General features: G+C 37.8%; 1 protein-coding gene across 5 annotated transcripts in view; it reads left to right on the top strand.

Moving 5' to 3' along the window:
- ANTXR2 (ANTXR cell adhesion molecule 2) overlaps window positions 1-21,791 on the top strand; it is a 154,285-nt gene that overhangs the window by 49,091 nt on the left and 83,403 nt on the right. For all 5 annotated transcript variants that reach the window (XR_002522049.2, XM_021938473.2, XM_021938471.2 and 2 more), the window contains exons 11-12: window positions 5,592-5,670; window positions 16,257-16,352. Coding sequence is in view for 4 of the 5 variants with exons in the window: in XM_021938473.2 (XP_021794165.1) it covers window positions 5,592-5,670; window positions 16,257-16,352 (175 nt within the window). In the remaining variant the exon portion in view is untranslated. The remainder of the gene's footprint in view (window positions 1-5,591; window positions 5,671-16,256; window positions 16,353-21,791) is intronic.

Genomic DNA, 21,791 nt, shown 5'->3' with positions numbered 1-21,791 from the left:
CCAAATGTCTACAAAGCCACTGGGATTTTCTGTAGGCACCTTAAACTTGGAGGTCCCAAATTAAACTCACATCCTTCTGTTCAAACTTGCTCCTTCTGTGTTCCCTATGCAAGACTGCCCACCTACTTGTGTAAGACAGAAACTTTGAGGTCATCCTTTTTTCTTCTTCCTCACCTCCTACATCCAATAAATGTCCATGTCCTTTTTATTCTGACTCCTAATATGTCTCAGTTTTTGTTTTCACACTAGCCTCATTGCCACTATTTTAGTTCAATTCTACTTTGGTACTTATTTCAAGTACACTGAGACTTTCTTAACTGGTCTTTCTACTTTTGAAATTTATTCTTCAGACACCTGCCTTACACTGTAACAAGAATGACATTTGTAAAACACAATTCTAACTATATTTCTACCAAACTTAAAACTCTTGAGACGAATTCCAGATGTCTAAAGATGGGATCCAGGGACTCAATGATCTTTCCTCTGCTCCCCTTTTCAACCTGGAGCTATTTCATTCTTACTCTCACCCTCTTTTGTTACTGGAGTACTGAATCACTTTTACTTCTTTGACTGTTCTATCCCTGTCCCTTTCTTGCCTTCCACCCTGTCGGAGTGCTCCATCTGCGTGGACTCCTTTCTAATCTCTTTTCCTAACTTCTGATCATTCTTTAAGCTTCATCCTGTCATTGACTTCCTGCAGGAAAACTTTGCTAATGCTCTCATGCCAAGGCCAAGTCTGTTGTATCTCCCACATGACCCTCTAGAACCCCTGTACTTAGACCTATTTTATTAATATCATATTCTTTTGTAATTGTTTATGGGGCTTCCTTTTATTTACGTTGTAATTTGTATTATTTGTTACAGCAGCCCTTTTACCAATACAGCCCAATTATCATTGCTACTACAATCAATTAATAAGTACTTGTTCAATTAGCTAGTAATAAAATAAGTGACTGATTGAGTGATTTTACTGGCAAATATTCCTAAACCAATTTGGAGTGTGATTTTAGGCCTGAGGTTTAAGCACAGAGCTCAACATAGCTATAATGTTGGATTTAATCAAGGTCATGTTTTACAACAGGAAGAATATAGCGTTGAAAAAAAATTTTACATGAAATTTCCCGACATTATATGGTAGATATTTTAAAAATAATTTAGCTTACAATATTTTTATATGGCAGTAAGCAGAATAGAAATTTATTAAATTAAACAAAAGGTATCACATAATGATTTTATTCCTTCTGTATACATTGCTTCTTAGCTCGAATCTAAAAGGTTTATTAAAAAGTACCTTGATATTCTAAATCATCCATTAGATAAATATCCAGGTGTTAACAGTAATTTATGGAGTGCTTGTTGTGTCCCAGGCGTTGTGTTGTATATTTTATGTATATTATTTTACCACGCTCTTTTCCTCAAAACAACTTTGAAATAGGTACAGTTCTCCCCATTTTACACATTGAGAAATGGAAGATTAAAAATGGAGTGATGAGGGTTCAAACTCAGGACTCCAGATTCGCCAAAATCCCTTTTTTCAATATTATTAGATCCTTGGGGCAAATAAAAATGAACTGCTCTCTTGCCTCCCGTATATGTTTGCAACTAAGTAAACACAATGTTGTTTTAATACTTGGCCCATAAGAAAGCCTCTGTAACTGACAGTATGGTTTCCACTGTCAGAAACATACTAACCAGAAGTAGAAGTTATGTAATAGTAGGAATAACAATCCATAGATGGTAACATAAATGACATAAAATATGACAGAAAACATTAAATATGTATAATTGAGTCTTGAGGCAAAGAAAGCTCACAGAATTTGGTTTGGATTACAGGGGGTGGTTTTCTCAACCTGTGCCAGAAAAGGAGTAGCATAGCTTTGGGCAAAGGCACTAGCTTAATGATGGTGCCAATACCATCCCAATAATTTCGAAAATGTTTTTCTAAAAGAAGCAGCAAAGTTTAAAAGCTGATGTAACTGTGTTTTTCATATTTGCAACGCTTCTGAAAAATTTTCACAGAAAACATACATATATCTATACACACATATTCATAAATATATATAGTCACAAATAAATATATTGCTTTAGCATATAGTAAATGCCATTCTAGTTAACCATGAGAAATATGTGAATGTAGTAAAAGGCTGGAAGATTCAACTGAAATTCATTTTAATGAGAGAAATGTAAATATAAGACCCTAAAATACATGTGGAGGATTAAAGTAGTATGTTGTAGAAGTGAAAGCATTTTGAGTACAGAGTCAGTGAAGTCCAATATTTGGGCAAGTTACCTTTTTAAGCTTGTTTCTTCATTTACAAAATGGAGATGATGCTAGTGCTGACCTCAGTAGGTTGCTGTGAGAATTAAATGAGAAGATGAATTAATGTGCCTGGTTCTTAGTAAGAAATCAACAATTGCCTGTAATTGTGAGTGGTGTTTATGGTTACATTTTGATCACGCTGCTACTACTACTCTCAAAAAGAGGAAGATATTCTTGTTTCAGTTCCATACATCATATATCATCAAGTGGATTTCTATATCTGTGGAGACTTAACTCAGTTTTTTTTTTTTTTTTTTTTTTTTTTTTTTTTTTTTTTTTTTTTTTTTTTTTTTTTTTTTTTTACACCAGCCACATTATACTAGACTGAGATTTTCAGAGAATGCAGTTATTGTGGTCGGTTACAAGATCATATCAGCATGCATTTCTACTATAGGAAAGAGTAAACTTTGTTTTAAAATTATATATTCTGTTCTCATTTCATTTTGTTAAGCATTAAAAGTTTGAATGTTTCCTTCATTAGAGGACTTGTTTGTTTCTGGTGAATTTTTTTTTTTTTTTTTTTGAGACGGAGTCTCGCTGTGTCGCCCAGGCTGGAGTGCAGTGGCCGGATCTCAGCTCACTGCAAGCTCCGCCTCCCGGGTTTTTACGCCATTCTCCTGCCTCAGCCTCCCGAGTAGCTGGGACTACAGGCGCGTTTCTGGTGAATTTTAACTGTCCAATTATAAACAACTTCAGTCAATGTCTACTGATCCCTTAAAGTTGAATCAGTAAGATTACCTGCAAGAATCACATATTATTATGAATCAAAATTATATTTCCAAAAAAATAAAATCATGCCAACATGTCAGATGATTCCGGCCACATGCTTTAAAGTAGAGGAATTAAAAACTAGGAAGGACAATATTTTATTGATTATGCTTAGTCATTAAAAAAACAAAACAAGGCAATCATTTCTTCAGAATGAGCAATTAGGTTTAAGTTTTCTTTCTTAATACGCCACTTGGTCTTCTGTGTTGGAATAGTTCAAAAGTACAGTTAATTAGATGTAAACATCCAGAATTCTCATTGTTTTCTGGATTTAGCTAAACCTTTTTTTTTTTTTTTTTTTTTTTTTTTTTTTTTTGAGACAGAGTCTCGCTCTGTCGCCCAGGCTGGAGTGCAGTGGCACAATTTCGGCTCACCGCAATCTCTGCCTCTCGGGTTCAAGTGATTCTCCTGCCTTAGCCCCCCGAGTAGCTGGGATTACAGGCACGTGCCACCACTCCTGGCTGATTTTTGTATTTTTAGTAGAGACGGGTTTTTACCGTGTTAGCCAGGATGGTCTCGATCTCCTGACCTCGTGATCCACCCGCCTCGGCCTCTCAAAGTGCTGGGATTACAGACGTGAGCCATTGTGCCCAGCCTAGCTAAACCATGTTTTTAAACAATGTGTTTTGAAGTACATACTTTACAAAGAAATGTTTTAATAGAAGTATTTCTGTATTTTGATTGAATTTAGCTTTAACTTTGCCAGGAATATCCTTCCCAGTAGCTTTATTGTATGAATCCAAACCAAATAGCACATTGAGAAAAGAAACACATTAAGGACTTTGATTTCATCATTTAATCAAGCCTCTCTGGTATGATGGAAAGAGTTCAAAGTTAGAATCCTAGCTTTATTACTTTGGGTAAAGTTATTAACATTTCTGTGCCTCTTGCCCCCCATCTGTAAAACTGTGAAACTACTATTTACTTCAAGGGCTACTGTGAAGGGTTAAAATAGATAATGCCCATAAAATGCCTAGGATAGCATCTGGCATATGGTAAGAACTGAATAATATTTCTCATCTCCCCTTTCTGTCAACAGCTTGAGATTGTTTCTGGGAGTTTGTTTTTTGTTTTTGTTTTTGTTTTTGTTTTTTTTTTGACAGAGTCTCGCTGCGTTGCTGATGCTGGAGTGCAGTGGCTCAATCAGAGATGACTGCAGCCTCAACCTCCCAGGCTCAAGCGATCCTCCTGCCACAGCCTCCTGAGTAGTTGGGTCTATAGGCACATGCCACCATGCCCGGCTAATTATTTTTATTTTTATTTTTTTGTAGAGATGGGCATCTCACTGTTGCCAAGTCTGGTCTCAAACTCCTGGGTTCATGCAATCCTCCCACCTCAGCCTTCCAAAGTGCTGGGACTATAGGCGTGAGCCACCATGCTTGGCCTATGGATGGATGGCTTTGATTTGTTTGCAAACCAATCATTTGTAAACTGTTTTGGAAAAGAGCTCTTTCCGTACACACCCTCTTGTCATTTTTTTCTCCTTTGATATCTTGTTTTAGTTATTTTTTAAATAAAAAATTACTAACTCTAGGCTAACTAATCCCAAATAATCAATCTAAATTAATGAAATTTTAATGATTATTACTTGTTTTAGAATTTGAAATCATATTTTCAAAATAAGAACTATATTTTAACTATAATATTTATTAGCTAGGAACAAAAATTATTCTCTCTCCTTTGTACCTTCGTTGGAATAGTTTAATATCTTGGGACTATCTACAACAAATACCTGCAAATAAATCCTTCTCTCTTCTTTCTTTTCTTTGTCGCTGTCTTTCATATTCACTTTCTTTATATTTTATTTTTGACTGGTTTATTGCTTCCAGTTTTATATTCTTAGTAGTAATACCTAGAGACAGGAAAATAGGCTAAATGGGATCTAAAGCTTTTCTTTCTTTGTAGGTTTTTGTGAATCTGAAACAATCTCGGCATTTTTCTGGATTGAGAAATTTCTTAATGTCTGTATTTCTGTTACTACTTTGTAAAGAAACAATTAAACCACTTCATAAGTTTGCCTTACTAATACATAAAGACTAGAACTAAGGAAGAAAAAAGCTGGCATAATTTACCAAAAGCTGTGACTCTTACTCTTTTTTTTTTTTCTGGAAACCGAGTCTCACTGTTGTTGGCCCAGGCTGGAACGCAATGGCATGATCTCGGTTTACTGCAACCTCTGCCTCCCAAGTTCCAGCAATTCTTCTGCCTCAGGCTCCTGAGTAGCTGAGATTACAGGCGCCTGCCACCACACCCGGCTAATTTTTGTATTTTCACTAGAGACAGGGTTTCACCATGTTGGCCATGCCAGGCGTGGTGGCTCATGCCTGTAATCCCAGGACTTTGGAAGGACGAGGTGGGTGGATCACCTGAGGTCAGGAGTTCAAGACCCTTATTCTTTAAGTATGTTTTCTGGCTGGTTTTGAATTATGTAAGGAAATAAAAATCTCCTACTCCTCTGGTTTTAATTGTATATAAAATTATTGTTTCTTCATTTCTTTTTCAGAACTCTTGATGTTTCAGTGAGCTTTAATGGAGGAAAATCTGTCATCTCAGGCTCATTAATTGTCACAGCCACAGAATGTGTAAGTAAAAGTTTGCATAAAGATTATCTTTTAAAATTAATTCCATCCAGAAATAATCTATGGATCTTTGGTGCTGTTGCAGACTACAATAAAGGAGATGCAAACAATAACATTGGAGACCACTATAAGGAAAAATTTTGTATAGAATTTGTTTTGGGTGACATTGCTTTTTTTTATGTTCAGCTCCCTTTCATAGGAACTTTAAGGTAGTATGCATTTGATTTTGATATTTATAGAATTCAAAAGCCATATTTAAAATCAAGATAAGGTAAGAGAATAATTTGCGAATGAAGCACTTTTTTTCTTAAAACATTAAATATAGAAATTATGTTTTCTATAGATTCCAGGTTAGATTCCAGTATCTAAGACATTTATCATGGTTTGAAATCAAATTATTGTATCTTAATATGTGACTTTATTATTTTGTTCATTTAAAATATTGGTGTTTTCTGAATAAGAAGGTTGATTTTGACAGCTTGGTACTATCTTACTTTGTAACCACATCAAATGTATATTTTGAGATTACCGATTTGCATTGCCTAAATGCAGTATTTTGAAATATAAACTCCATTCAGTACACATTTTCTTCCTTTAATTTTGTGGATTTATAGAAAGTTTCAATACTATATTATTGAATATAGAAACAGGAAACATTAAATAAGGCTAACCACGTGGTTATTATTTCTGAGTATATTTTGTAAAATATATATAAATCAAAGCAAAAAAAGAAAAATTCCTGTCCTCCAAAAGACCAAAATCCTAAACCTAAACATTTTCTCACATCTCACGGTTTCATGGTTTTGTATTTTGATCTACTGATTTAGGAGACACCCTTCCAACAGAAAACAAAACAAAACAAAACAAAATAACAATTCAATGTTATCTGTATAGAGGTAGTTATATTTCTCATTGTAAGACAATGCTTCAGGTAAAAGGAATATCTTATGGACCCTTGAGTCACTTTTTAACTCCTTGGATAAGTCTTTGCCAACATCTACTTCTATTTTGAAAATAGCTAGGTTTTTTGTTTTTGTGTTTGTGCTTTTTGAGGAGGGTTTTTTCCCTCCCATTTCTAGTGCCTGTTGCATTTTGTAGGTTTTGGGGATGTTGCAGTTTGCTGGTTTTCTGGTCCCTCAGGATGTGGTTGAAATTACAAATATTTGTGGTTTGTAGTTTCTCAGTGTTTAGCTCACTGAAATGGCATTCCTTCCTCATCCGTCTTCCTATTCTACACCTCCAAACCGTCTTTTTCTTCCTTTCTTCCGTGCAAGCAGGAAAACAGGTCTTTGTTCCTACCCTATAACAATGCATGATTTTCACATGCAAGGATGCTGAAGCTAAATGAGGCGTCTGGGATGTATAGGTTGTGTGCTTTAAGGAACACTTTCTAGGTCTTGTTCCTGAGTGAGGGTAATATGTCTCAAATGGTTTAAGAGTGGGGAGATTCCAGAAAAAGGATCATTGGTGTGTCAGTGATGAAGTGAGGGGAAAGGAGCAAGCTGTAAAAGTCAAGAAGGGGTCAAGGTGATTCTCACTAAGAAGGAAGGCTTTGAGCAAAGACTTGAAGGTAAGGGAGTGAGCCCTGCAGACCATCTAAGGGAAGAGTGCTGCACACAGAGGGAGCAGCTAGAGCAAAGCCTGAGGTGACAAGTCTCTGGCAAGTTTCAAGAAGAGCAACCAGCCAGTGTGCTGGAGTGAAAGTAGTCAGGGAGAGTGGGAGCCTCCGGATAAGGAGGAGAGAGTGGCAGGAGCAGGGCAGATCTTGTAGGGTATGCAGTCATTGTCAGGACTTGAGCTTTTCTTCTGAGTGAAACAGGAAGACCTTGGAAGGTGACATTATTTGATTCACTGTTTTGAAAGGATCACTCTGGCTGCTTTATGAAAACAGACTTTGTGAGTGGCAGCAAACATGGAAACATCAAGCCCAATTCTGTGGCTATTTCAGCAATGCAAGAATCCTTCCCCACCCAGGGGAGGATGGCCCTACTGGGGTGATCAAAGTGGAGATGGTGAGAAAGGGTTGAATTAGAATATATTTTACAGGGGAAGTCCATGGGATCCCTAGACAGATTAGATGTAGGATGTGAGAGAAAGAAAGAAATTAAGAATAGTTCCAAGTGTTTTTGCCTGAGCAACTATTAGGTTTATGCAAAAGCAACTGTGGTTTTGCCAAACAGAAGGATGAATTGTCATCAGGCACAGCAGTTTCTGAACAACGAGGAGTTCAGTTGTGGTGGGGCTGAACGAGAGATGTCTATTGGACATCGCAGTGGAAATGTCAGGCCCCTGGATATGCAAGTCTGGAGTTCTGAGAGAGGTCTGGATTGTATGTACAAACTTTGGAGCTGTTAGTTGTTGATAAATGGATGGAATAAATTAGGCAACAAAATTCCACATAATATTTACTGGGAAATAATGGCTTCCAGGAGCTTAGAGCAAGAAGGGAAAGTGTACCAGAGAAAGGTTTTATGGTTGTGGGGGAACTAATTCAGACAGGGCCTTGAAGGGAGACTAGGATGTCAGCAAAGAAAGAGGACAGGGAGCATATTATAGAGAAAGAGCAAATGGGGTGGGAATGTGTTGATGAAATTGACAGGAGATGCATTTGACTGGAGTAGAAATAAGCGGAAGAAATGATTGGAAATAGAAAATTTAGACCAGATTATCAACAACCTAAAAAACTGAATTGAATTTAGAGTTTCATCTGACAGGCTGTGATTCCCAAATTCTACGGTGCTGAAACGAAAAAAGGAAAGAAAATGGATTATATTTTTCATATTATTAGATTTATTTAACTTGAAATAATTCTTTTATTTTGAAATTGTTCTTTGTCCCATTTTAATTTTAAAATATCCTTTGATTGAGGAAATATACTTAATTTGTCAGGACCGACCTCTCCCTCCTTTCCTTCCTTCCTTTATCCCCTCCTTCCTTCCCTCCCCCCATCCCTCCCTCCGTCCCTTCTTCCCTCCCTCATTCCATACTTCCTTCTTTCTTTTCTCCCACCTTCCTTCTCCCTATTCCTTCAGTCCTTTCTTCTTCCTTCCTCACATTCCTCTCCCTCCTCCTGCTTCTTCTCTTCTTTTCTCTTTTTCCTTGTATGCTGTTCTTTGGCAGAATTATTAGCTGGCAAGCCTATGTGAGAAGCTTTTTTTTCAGGTTTTATTGGCTTGAGAAATCACAAGGCCTGACTCCAATAAATAATAATATGGTTTTAAAGGGCTTTGGACACACATGTGATGGTGAAACATACTATTTTAGGAAGATTAAATCAGTAGTGACATGTAAGAGAAAGGACAGGAAAAGAAAAACAAGGCACAGAAAAAGCTTTTAGGAAGCAAATGCTAGAATATAGGCATAAAACTTTAGTTTCTAAATTGACTGATGGTGGTAGAAATAGTCCTAGAAATAGCCATATAAATTGTATTAATGAAGAAAGACATATTATAAAGTGACTTACTAGTGGTTATGGGGGAATGTTTGATTCCAAAATATTGAATCTCATGCGCTGGAAGAATGATGCTGCCATTGGAAACATCCAAAGCGAGAGGTGAATCTGGAGATGGGAAGAATTTTCACTGTAGACATGTTCTGTAAGTGAGGCTAGCAGTGTCAAGCGGGTACTTGTAGCTATAGTTTCACATCTCAGTGAGTGATCAGTGCTGGAAGTAAAAATTTAAGTTTTACTTTTGCTGAGGTTGTAGGAAGGGGAGGGAAAATGGGAGAATTTAGAGTTAATGTCATTTTGAAGTGGGGAGGCATACATAGAGTCAAAGAAAAAAAATGCACTGGACAAAATTAAACAGGCAAGGAAGACATTATTCAAGACTGTTGCAAGAGGGAAGAGTGATTGAATTTAACTGTGATCAAACAAAAATCTGGAGAATTTTCAAAGCTGGGATGGTGGGAATTATAGGCCACCAGTATCTGCTAATTGACATTACCTAAAGGAAAAGTAAACTTTCTCCTACCTTCCTAATAGGAGGTAGTGGCAAAACTTGGAGCAAGGTGCCACTGATATTAGGTTTCTCCCCTTCTACAGAGACCGTGTGATAGGGGCACTATCTCCCTTGATGATCTCAAAGGAATGGCTCCCAGGGCCTTGAGAAAGATAGTCTTCCAGGGTCTGTAAAACTGCTCAGAGTTAAAGGAGATTTAAATACCTTTCACTTTGGGAGGCCGAGACGGGCGGATCACGAGGTCAGGAGATCGAGACCATCCTGGCTAATACGGTGAAACCCCGTCTGTACTAAAAAATACAAAAAACTAGCGGGCGAGGTGGCGGGCGCCTGTAGTCCCAGCTACTCGGGAGGCTGAGGCAGGAGAATGGCATAAACTCGGGAGGCGGAGTTTGCAGCGAGCTGAGATCCGGCCACTGCACTCCAGCCTGGGCGACAGAGCGAGACTCCGTCTCAAAAAAAAAATAAATTAATTAAAAAAATAAATAATTATAATAATAAATGCCTTTCAAAAGGTAGAGAAATATTTTGTGATTAGAAGTTTTTATTTATTTATTTATTTATTTATTTATTTATTTATTTTTTTATCTATTTTGAGACTGAGTCTTGCTCTGTTGCTAGGCTGGAGTGCAGTGGCGCGAGCTCGGCTCACTGCAATCTCCACCTCCTGAGTTCAAGCAATTCTCCTGCCTCAGCCTCCTGAATAGCTGGAATTACAGGTGTGTGCCACCACGCCCAGTTAATTTTTGTATTTTTAGTAGAGACGGGGTTTAACCATGTTGGCCAGGATGGTCTCAGTCTCCTGACCTCGTGATTTGCCTGCCTCGGCCTCCCAAAGTGCTGGGATCACAGGCGTGAGCCACTGCACCCGGTCACAAATTTTTAAAAGTAGATTCTTAAAGAAAAGGGAGATCCGAGACCCACAGTCAGAAGAAACCTGATTTGATTGAAGTTTAAAGTTTAATCAAACTGAATAAATAGGTAAGGCTCTCTTGGTGAATAGAGTAAGTGAAGAAATAAGAGAAAGAACTGCTCAAGACTTGGGAAGACCAGACACCGAATGAAGAAGACAAAGGAAGTTAGAATTCCAAGGTGAAGAGAGGGCACCAGTAGGTGCCTGGGAGAGGCCAAGGTGAGCCAGGGCTGAGAAAAAGTCCGAGGGGTCACCGGTGATCTCCCTGTGTCCGCCAAAGCTGATGACTTGAAGCCTTCTCTTCTCTGTGACTTTTATTATTCCTCTAGTTATTACAGGATAATAAATACTGTAGTTCACTTTTTCATGTTGACAGTAATTATAGGATAATTATTTTTTCTCCTTAGATTTAACCATTGCTTTGTATTTAACCTCAAATACCTGTTGCCTGTGGGAGTAATATTACCATTTCATAGATATGAAAAATGAGACTTGTGCTGATGAGATGCACCTGCTGATTTGTGCATGGAATAGCTATTGAAAATAGAAGAGTATAGTGGGTAATATTATGATAAATACCTGGACCTTGGATTTAAATGATATTTAGTCTTTCGGTTGTATTTGCATATCATGAACAGGTGAAATGCCGTTAGTGATATTGCTCATTGTGAGGATAATGCTTTTTACTTGCTCAGGCATTTGAAAGCCAAACAAAGTAAAACACTATTATTCTAGTCATTGATTAGTCCTTGTTAAAATCCCACAAATAAAGAAGCTCTTCTGTCTGCTTCAGGAACATCCAGGGCTCAGTCCTGTTAAGGCCCTTAGGAACTGAGCTATGAGTTCCTGTTTGCTTCTGGGCCTTTCTTACCAGCCTTGAGATGTTGATGGCAGGGCTTGTGCTGTGCTCATTGCCCGTCTCCCACCACTGGTCCTTAGACAGAGCAAGTGCTCCAAAATTATTCTGTAAATGAATGATTGAAAGTAACCATATATGTAGTTTAAAATGGGGAAACTAAGTTTTAGATGTAAGAGATTTAAGATTAGAGTCTGAGGGGGGTTTGTATTTAGACAATCCTTTATCTTCATCTCTCCTCAAAAGATCTTTAAAATGGATCTCTGCTTTTTTTTTTTTTTTTTTGAGACGGAGTCTCGCTCTGTCGCCCAGGCTGGAGTGCAATGGCCGGATCTCAGCTCACTGCAAGCTCCGCCTCCGGGGTTCACGCCATTCTCCTGCCTCAGCCTCCCGAGTAGCTGGGATTACAGGCACCTGCCACCACGCCCAGCTAGTTTTTTTGTATTCTGCTTTTAAAAACATAATGGAGGCCGGGCGCGGTGGCTCAAGCCTGTAATCCCAGCACTTTGGGAGGCCGAGACGGGAGGATCACGAGGTCAGGAGATCAAGACCGTCCTGGCTAACATGGTGAAACCCCGTCTCTACTAAAAAAAAAAAACCAAAAAAGAAAAAACTAGCCGGGTGAGGTGGCGGGCGCCTGTAGTCCCGGCTACTCTGAAGCTGAGGCAGGAGAATGGCGTGAACCCGGGAGGCGGAACTTGCAGTCAGCCTAGATCGCGCCACTGCACTCCAGCCTGGGCGACAGAGCGAGACTCCGTATCAAAAAAAAAAAAAAAAAAAAAGATGATAATAATAATGGAAAGATGTCCTTTTTTTTCTCTTGAAATCACTGATCTTCTGACTCTTTTGCAATAACGATACCAAGAACCTGTTTGCTGAGCAGGTATTAAGTGCCAGACGCTGTGCTCAGCACTGCTGTATATGTGCTAAATCCTTTATGGCTTCATTTAACACTCACAATCCAAGAGGAGGCTGTTCAGATTATGTTAATTTTACAGATGAGAAAACTGGGGAACAGGAAGATACCTCCAATATTCAGTGCACATTTATCCAAATACATTAGAAGGTACTTCTTCTTATGTGGACCCAACCCTCAAAGAGGTACATGGCTTGATGAGTGTAACATCAGGTGATTTCAGTCCTTACTGTCCTTGCAAAAGGGATACTTGAAGCCTGGAGGCTCTGAAAGGTTGTTGCTTGCCCAGTTTTGCAGTCTGATAAATGCTAGAATTGAGAATTGAACTCACATCTGTCTCCCCTACCCCCTGACGGAACATTTCCACAGTCTGCCATTTTAAACCAGATTCTACATTGATTTATATAGGACAAAGGTTGGCAAATTTTTCCTGTAGAAGGCCAGATAGTAAACACATACTTAAGGCTTTGGGGGCCATATGGTCTCTGTCACAACTACTTAACTCTACCATTGTAGTGCAAAAGCAGCTATAGACATTATGTAAACGGCTGTGTTCAATAAAACTATGTACACTGACATTGGAATTTCTTGTAACATATTCTTCTTTTGATTTTTTTCAGCTTTATGTAATATTGTAAAAAAAAAAAAAGTTATTAGCTTGCTGGGGTCTTACCAAATAGATTGGCTGGATTTGACCCTTGTGCCATAGTTTCCTAATTCCTGATACCAAATATTCCAAAAAGAATCCAGTAAATGAAGTAATCATCTGTTTCATGACTCTATTTTCTTTCCCTAACTCTAAATTCATGAAACAAAATTGTGAAGGCCCATTTTCCCTGTTCTGTGTCTGTTTCATTGTAATGTGGCTGCTGGGAATTCACTATTTTCTAGATAGATTGCAGCAATAACAACTAATGCTCTTTTGAAACTTTCCAGTGATTCCTCTTTCCCATAGTTATGTTGCAAGGGCAGGAGTCACCCTGATTTGTTTTTAATACCTCTATGATTCTCTTCGCTAGAATTTTAGTTATATTTGGCAGAATAAAGTTTTTTATTCTATAACTGGCTTTTAGTGAAGAAAAGGAAATTAGATGCAGATGACACAGGCCCTGAATACACCAATCCCAGACATCAGCTCAGTTAACTGGGTACAAATTCCGGCTTTCCCATTGTGTTTGTTTTGATAGCCAGAGCCACTATCAGAGCAAGAAAGATGTTAGTCATGAAAGAAAAACAGTTTCATTTTGCACAAAACTTTATAAACATATTGAGGAAAGGTGGAACACACAGAATTCAGTCTTGTAATCAGATACCGTGTTGCAAACTATGGACTTAAGAGTCAGATGAGGAAGAGTATGAAACTAGATTTGACTACACATAGATCTGTATCATGAGCGAACCTGGAAGCTTCTCAGTTTTACATAGGCATGCCTCTCTTTAGAACTCAAAAAGTTCTAATAAATATTTACTACTCAAATGTCACTTTTCTTGAACAAGGTAGAAATGTTCTTAGCTTGCTAGCTGGAACTACAGGCACCTACCAACATGCCTGGCTAATTTTTTGTATTTTTAGTAGATACGGGGTTTCATCGTGTTAGCCAGGATGGTCTCGATCTCCTGACCTTGTGATCCGCCCACCTCAGCCTTCCAAAGCCCTGGGATTACAGGAGTGAGCCACCGCGCCCGGCCATTTTAAATTTTTTAAAGACAAATCTTTGGAATCAGTTGATATGATAATATTGTAATAATAAATGTATATTTGTATCTGGAGGTGCATAATATTTTGTCAATGCTACTAATGAAGGCATTTTTTAAGGGAAAAATCAGAAATTTTAAGTATCTATCAGGGCTAGCCCATCTACTTTATGTTCTGTCAGTGCAATTTTCTGATTTTCCTGTTCTTGGCACATGCATAGAAGAAAAAAACTAACCACTAAATTTTTAGCAGTTTCATGGCCTCTAGTTGCATGTCCTTATTTCTGAACACGGGTGTGAATTCTAAGAAAAGGGGAAACCAAATGTTCATAGAGCCCTTTTGAAAGTTGCATAGCACAGCCAAATGGTGTGCCATTTCTATGAGTGCTGTGACTGGATCCTCATGTGGGAAAGGCCTGGTGAGAAATGTATTCCTTCTGTACATGGACAGTCAAGTTAGAGGCTGTCTTACATAAGACCATATTTTTGAAGGTGAGATCAAGATTTATACATTTGACAATATTTCTCCCATAGGGTACCACAGTTTTCCATGCGTTTCTGTGACATCCTTTTTCCGTTATATTCTTGTTTGCCTAGATTTTAGAGCTTAATGTGTTTATGCCTGTGGATGGTAGCATGACTTATTCATGAATATTTAGAATTTTGTAAAGAAAGATGCACTTTGGAATGTTCTTTCTAAGAACAGGCTACTTAGGTATTTGCCTGAAAATTTCTATAAAGTATTAGTAGTAATCTTTCTCTTTTGCTCTTTTTCTTTTCTTCCCTGAATTTTTTCTCTTAAAACACACACACACACACACACACACACACACACACACAAAACAAAACATTATTACTGAGGATCCTAGAGATTAGGCATTTGGGAGATATCTCTTATTCCCTTGGGAACTATCTCTACAGTAAAAGTTCAGTAAACATTCTTCTTTGTATCCATGTCTTTTGCTGTCTTTTTTCTTTAGAGTTCATTCTCTCAGTGAGTAGTTTTCTTTTCTTTTCTTTTCTTTCTTTTACTCTGTCTCTCAGGCTGGAGTGCAGTGGTGCAGTCTCGGCTCACGGCAACCTCCACCTCTCAGGTTCAAGCGATTCTCCTGCCTCAGTCTCCTTAGTAGCTGGGATTACAGGTGCCCGCCATCACGCCCAGCTAATTTTTATATTTTTAGTAGAGATGGGGTTTCACCATGTTGGCCAGGCTGTTCTCGAAGTCCTGACCTCACGATCTGCCTTCCTTGGCCTCCCAAAGTGCTGGCATTACAGGCGTGAGCCATCCTGCCTGGCCTCAGTAAGTAGTTTTTAAATGCCAGACATGGAGTATACAGTGCTAAGTGGGCTAGATGTAGCCCCTGACTTCCTAGAGCTTACAATAAATCATGGTAGAAAATATAAATTAAACAAATAATCACAAAATTCACAATTAATTCATTGCATTGCACTGTAATAAGCACTAAAGATTAAAGTATAGAGAAATGTGAGTTGTTTATTCAAAGGGGCATTTATAGTCAAAGGGTCCAAGGAAGACTTCCATGAAGTGACTTAATATGAATCCTGTAAAATGAGTACGTTGGTTTTATATGAAAGGGTTTAAGAACAGATCCCAGAGTAGGTGCCTTAAGGCTGGAGGAGCTTAGTAGTTAGGAAGGGAAAGAACCACTGTGGTTTTTGTGTAGGTCATATTTCAGCTGCAGTGAGAGAACATCTGATATATGAATGCAGGAGATTACATTCTTGCATTGATGTATATATACCATTTCCTAACAAGAACCATTGTTGGTTTGTCATCTACTTGATAATTTTTTAAATATTCATCTTATTATTTAACTACACGCAATTGATTGTGTTTCACCATCAAAAAGTCTGGGTGATTCTGCCTAAATTCTGCCTATGGATAATTATGCTTTGAACCAAAATAATCCTTACATGAAAGATAGGGACCAGTCTAATCCTGATTCGTGATTTTTTCCTACGTTCCTTTCAGATATATTTGTAAAGAGTCTGCAGCATTTTGAGAAAGTTTATTATTGCCTGTCACAACAACATAACATAAAACATAATATATATTAAATAGAAGATAAATTTGTAGAATTTCAAGAAATTAAAATAACAGTTAAAATCTAGTTTGACATTATACTTTCTGCATTATTTTCTGGTGTTTCCTTAAAATATATATACATTTGGAATTTGACCATAAGCTGTGCTGACTGCTTTGTTTTTGCTCTTTGCCTACTTTAGTCTAATGGGATCGCAGCCATCATTGTTATTTTGGTGTTACTGCTACTCCTGGGGATCGGTTTGATGTGGTGGTTTTGGCCCCTTTGCTGCAAAGTGGTGAGTAAGAAGGATTTGCAACTCTACTTAAAAAAAATTAGAAAGATGTAAAGTAAGATCTGAAATGTGAATAAATGCCATGTTACTCAATAACAGCAAAGTTTCAGTTTGCAAAATGAATTTTGTCTTCACTACTATAATAAATTCTAGAAAACATGCAGGTCAGTAAATATTTATTTTAAAAAATTCATCTAAAAAGCACTTTAAAATCAGGTTTGTAGGAAGAGGGGAGAGAAAAATAAGGGAGGTAGTTGGGATAAAGGATATTTTCCTTCAAGTACAAGAGAAATTCAAGTAAATTGATGTTTTATTTTTGGTTCATTGAGAGGAGCTGATAATTTGTCAGTTTTTTTAAGTGCTCATTAAATTATTCATTTCCTCTTTGAATGATCTGCCATTTCAGGACCTTCTCTGTTTGCTATTGAAAAATACTTGTTCAGAAATTAGTCATGCACAATTGTCAGCTAAACTGCTACTTTTGGAATAATGACGAGGAGTTTCAGTTTGTGTCATTTTTGTGTGTTTGTATAAAGCCTGTGAAAGAATATGGGTGTATATCAGTTATCTATTGCTGCTGTAACAAATTGCCACACGTGTGTTGATTAAAAGCAACACAAATTTATTATCTAACAGCTGTCTAATCACAGCTTTCACATGAGTCTCACTGGGTTTACCTGGACTAAAAGGTGTTGGCAGGGATGTGTTTCTTTCTGAATGCTCTAGGGAAGAAGCCATTCCTTTGCCTTTTCCAGCTTCTATAGGCTACTCACATTCTTTGCCTCATACCCCCCTTTCCCCATCTGCAAAGCCAGATGTGTTGCATCTTTTCGACCATTTGTCTGTGGTCACATCTCCCTGTAACTCTGAACCCAGCTGGGAAAGGTCCTCCAGTTTTAAGGAACCATGGGATTAGGTTGGACGCACCTAGATAATCCAGGATCATGTCTCATCTCAAGATCCTGAACCTTAATCACTTCTGCAAAATCCCTTTTGCCATCAAGATAACATATTCACAGTACCAGGTAATTAAGTTATGGACATGTTGGTGGGGGGGCATCATTCTACACATTTCAAGCAAACCAATTTAGATTGTTCAGGTTTCATAGAAAAAAATTATCTTAAGGAAGCCCTCTTCCAAATCATGCCTACTACTTATTTTGAGAATATTCCTTTTATTATAAGCACATTATGTAGAACTTAATATTCAGTAGCTCATGGTTATGTTTTACATAATACTGCAAGACTGCCTTTTCCTCCCTGCTCTCGTGTTTACTGACTGATTTCATCATCCTTGCAATTTCAGATGGGCTTTGTTTTAGCCCTGCATTTATTATTAGTTGTACTTCAGTTTGCTTTCATGAGGCAACTTTACAATTCTTTATCTCAGAGCAGTTGGCCCATGGAGGAGGCATACAATTAACTCAGATAACAGTAGAGACAAGAAGCATCCTGTCTCTTTGCTGAACTAATCAGTTTCCTGCCATAGCAATTTATGCTCAGTTTCCTGTTGTGATCTTGATTATCTAGTTATGGCTATTTTAGGGTGACTAGCATTCTTGAGTATCACATTAAAAAGCAAAAAGATGCCCTAATGTAATTTGTCTTCCTTGGTTTTTTAATTTAAAGTTTGCAGTGGTGCATTCCCGCCCCCCCTTTTTTTTTTTTTTATCACTTTGCAGTTTCATTTAGTATTGACCAGAGGGCTCAGAAGTGTCAAAGTGTATGATTATTTTTTAATTTTTAAATTTTTTTATTATACTTTATGTTCTAGGGTACATGTGCACAATGTGCAGGTTTGTTACATATGTATACATGTGCCATGTTGGTGTGCTGCACCTAGTAACTTGTCATTTACATTAGGTATAACTCCTAATGCTATCCTTCCCCCTCCTCCCTCCCCACAATAGGCCCCAGTGTGTGATGTTTCCCTTCCTGTGTCCAAGTGATCTCATTTTTCAATTCCCAGCTATGAGTGAGAACATGCGGTATTTGGTTTTCAGTTCATGCGATGGTTTGCTGAGAATGATGGTTACCAGCTGCATCCATGTCCCTACAAAGGACATGAACTCATCCATTTTTATGGCTGCATAGTATTTCATGGTGTATATGTGCCACATTTTCTTAATCCACTCTCTCATTGATAGACATTTGGGTTGATTCCAAGTCTTTGCTATTGTGAGTAGTGCTGCAATAAACATACGTGTGCATGTGTCTTTATAGCAGCATGATTTATAATCCTTTGGGTATATCCCCAGTAATGGGATGGCTGGGTCAAATGGTATTTCTAGTTCTAGATCCTTGAGGAATCGCCACCCTGTTTTCCACAATGGTTTAACTAGTTTACAGTCCCACCAACAGTGTAAAAGTGTTTCTATTTCTTCACATCCTCGCCAGCACCTGTTGTTTCCTGCCTTTTTAATGATTGCCATTCTAACGGGTATGAGATGGTATCTCATTGTGGTTTGAATTTGCATTCCTCTGATGGTGAGTGATGATGAGCATTTTTTCATGTGTCTGTTGGCTGCATAAATGTCTTCTTTTGAGAAGTGTCTGTTCATATCCTTTGCCCACTTTTTGATGGGGTTGTTTGTTTTTTCCTTGTAAATTTGTTTGAGTTCTTTGTAGGTTCTGGAAATTAGCCCTTTGTCAGATGAGTAGATTGCAAAAATTTTCTCCCATTCTGTAGGTTGCCTGTTCACTCTGATGGTAGTTTCTTTTCCTGTGCAGAAGCTCTTTAGTTTAATTAGATCCCATTTGTCAATTTTTAAAAAAAGACATATGCAAAATGAAATATGCTCAAATATGGGTTTTGATCATCATTTTGGATATTAAGGAGAGGAACCGATCATCAGGTGACTAGATCAGAGACTAGGCACATGGGACTCTAAAGCCTTGGACTCTGCAGGTCTCAAATCATGGAGTTACTTTCTACAAGGCATAAAGGGGGCCCTTTAATGGTGGAGTATCAGGATGTCAGAAAGGCTTCCTATCCTCAGAAACATCCTGGATGTTTATTAATTTCCTGACCTTATTTAATAGAAGAGACCACCTTTATTTTACCCTTAGAAATATAGATTAAAAAGCAATTAGCCCTTATAAGTTCATATAAGTATGAACTTATATTTATACCTAGGTATAAGTGAATGATAGCTAATGTTTCCCAAAGTAGATTTTAAAGCAGGAAGAAAGGAGAGGTGAACTTCTGAATTTAGCCCTTGGTTAATATTGATTATGTAGTAGATGTCAGTACTGTGCTAGGAACTGGGGATACAAAAATGCTTATACTATGATATGGAAATTCACATTTTAATATGGAAACATAAAAATGTATGCAAATAAGTGTAAATGGAAGGTAATTGAAGTCCCAATAACGATGTGTGTAAAGAACCGTAGAAACGTAAAGGAGGAAGGGTTTGCCAAGACTACAGGGAGCATTTCAGAGAAACCTGGTTGACCTGATGACCCCCAATTCAGTTCTGAGTCATGAATAAGATGTTGGCAGTTCTTGAAGGACATTTCAGATGAAGTACATGTGGAATCATCAGTTATTCTGATTGCTTTTAGAAGTGCTAGGCTGAGACCTACTGTGCTAGGTGAATGATGGTTTGGGTTTTGGCATGAACCCATTGGGGAGGACCTACTATGTCTTGTAATAGAAAGTCTGATCTCTTCCCAGGGATGATGAGAAGCTACTGGAGAGATTCGACCAATCTAATTACCTGAAAGAAACTTTGCTGGCTTCAGAGTAGTGCTAAAGTCTAGTCCTGACAAAAATTATTTAAGACTGTATCCAACTGAGTTCCATTAACAATGGAAATGGAAAGGCAGTGACAGATATTGCACCTTAAATATGGCCGGAACAAAGGACTTCTAACAAAGTATAGATAGCTGGAATCTTAAGCTGAAATTAAGTGAACTAGAGAAAAATGAAGACGTGATGTAAAAAGGAGATAGTGTGATGATAACCTTGTGGAAAAGGATCTTGAGTTTTCAGAGGGTATTATAGTACAATTGCAGGGTGTTTATCTTATTTTGTTCCTTTTAGATTATATATTTGTGCAATGCTGAAATTAGGATGTGACCATTTAAGTAATTCTTAGTAGTGTTAAATTATTGGGGATCAATTTGACTTTGACTGTCATTCCTAGCAATGAACTTTTTAGTAGAAAATGAAATTCATCTTTTTCAACATGGTGTTGGGCAAATGTCTTTTTGCTTGAATGGGTTTTAAGAACTAGTGGCAAATATTTAAATCTAATCTTTCAACTGAAACATGACTAAAGAACTTAAAATGTCTCTTCTTAAGCACATTTATGGTGTGTCAGCTGTCCACCTCTGTGAGCGTCATATGCTCAGGAGCTCTTATCGATACAGAGAACATGGAAAGAAAACTCCCTGAACAGAAGTCTCAATATCTGTCACATATTCTTCATCCAGTCATTTCATATTTTATAAAATGCCAAAATGTGAAATACTAAGTCATATTTTATAACATGACTGAATCATTCATCATCCAGAGTTTAAAATCTCATAGACCTCTAATCAACGAGTCAGTGATGCCAATGTTACTTGTATTTTAGACAGTGATTCTCAGGTCTTTTTTTCTTTGTTTCTGCCTCAAATAACAGCAAGTCTTTCAGAACAGTGGCTGCCAGGTTTCCAATGGTGGCAATTCTCCCAGAGAGGAAGGGGGTTGGGTTAGACTGAGGCAACTCCAGAGGTCATGCAGTTGGGAAGAGCCTCCTTCAACAAAGTGGGTAAAGATCCCTAAAGACATTCAGATCTTAATCCCTGGAACCTTGTAATGTTACCTGATATAGCAAAAGGGACTTTGAAGATGGGATTAAATTAAAAATCTTGACATTATTCAGGGTGATCTAGATGGGTCATAAATGAAATCCAAGACTTATAAAAGGGAGACAGAGGGAGATTAGACTATTGATGGAAAGAAGGCAATGTAACCATAGAGGCAGAGATTGGAGCAATGCAGCCATGAGCCAAGGAATGCTGGCAGTCACTAGAAGCTGGAAGAGGCAAGAAACAAATCCATCCCTAGAGACTGCAGGAGGAATCAGCTTTGCCAACACCTGATTTTTAACCCTGTAAGACTCACTTCAGACTCCAGACTTCCAGAAGTATTAAAAAAATGTTTCTGTGGTTTTAAGACACTAAGTGTATGATAATTTGTTATAGCAGCAAGAAGAAACCTATGTATCTCTTGAATGTTTCTGATATTCCCCAGAGTTGGGGAATTTTTGTTTTCAGACAAACTCATTACAAAAAAGAAAAGAAAACAAAAACCCTGAACTTTTTATAGGGTACAAGCAATTGCAAAACGAGAGGCAATGAAATATTCTTCAAAATATTTGCAATGGTACCAAGGCTATTAAAACCAATATGCATCCTTTAAAATTAGAATAACACCTCTGTTTTGTAACT

This window comes from Papio anubis, chromosome 3 (assembly GCF_008728515.1).
Source record: "Papio anubis isolate 15944 chromosome 3, Panubis1.0, whole genome shotgun sequence".
Taxonomy (NCBI): domain Eukaryota; kingdom Metazoa; phylum Chordata; class Mammalia; order Primates; family Cercopithecidae; genus Papio; species Papio anubis.
This window is presented reverse-complemented; position numbering and strand designations above follow the sequence as displayed.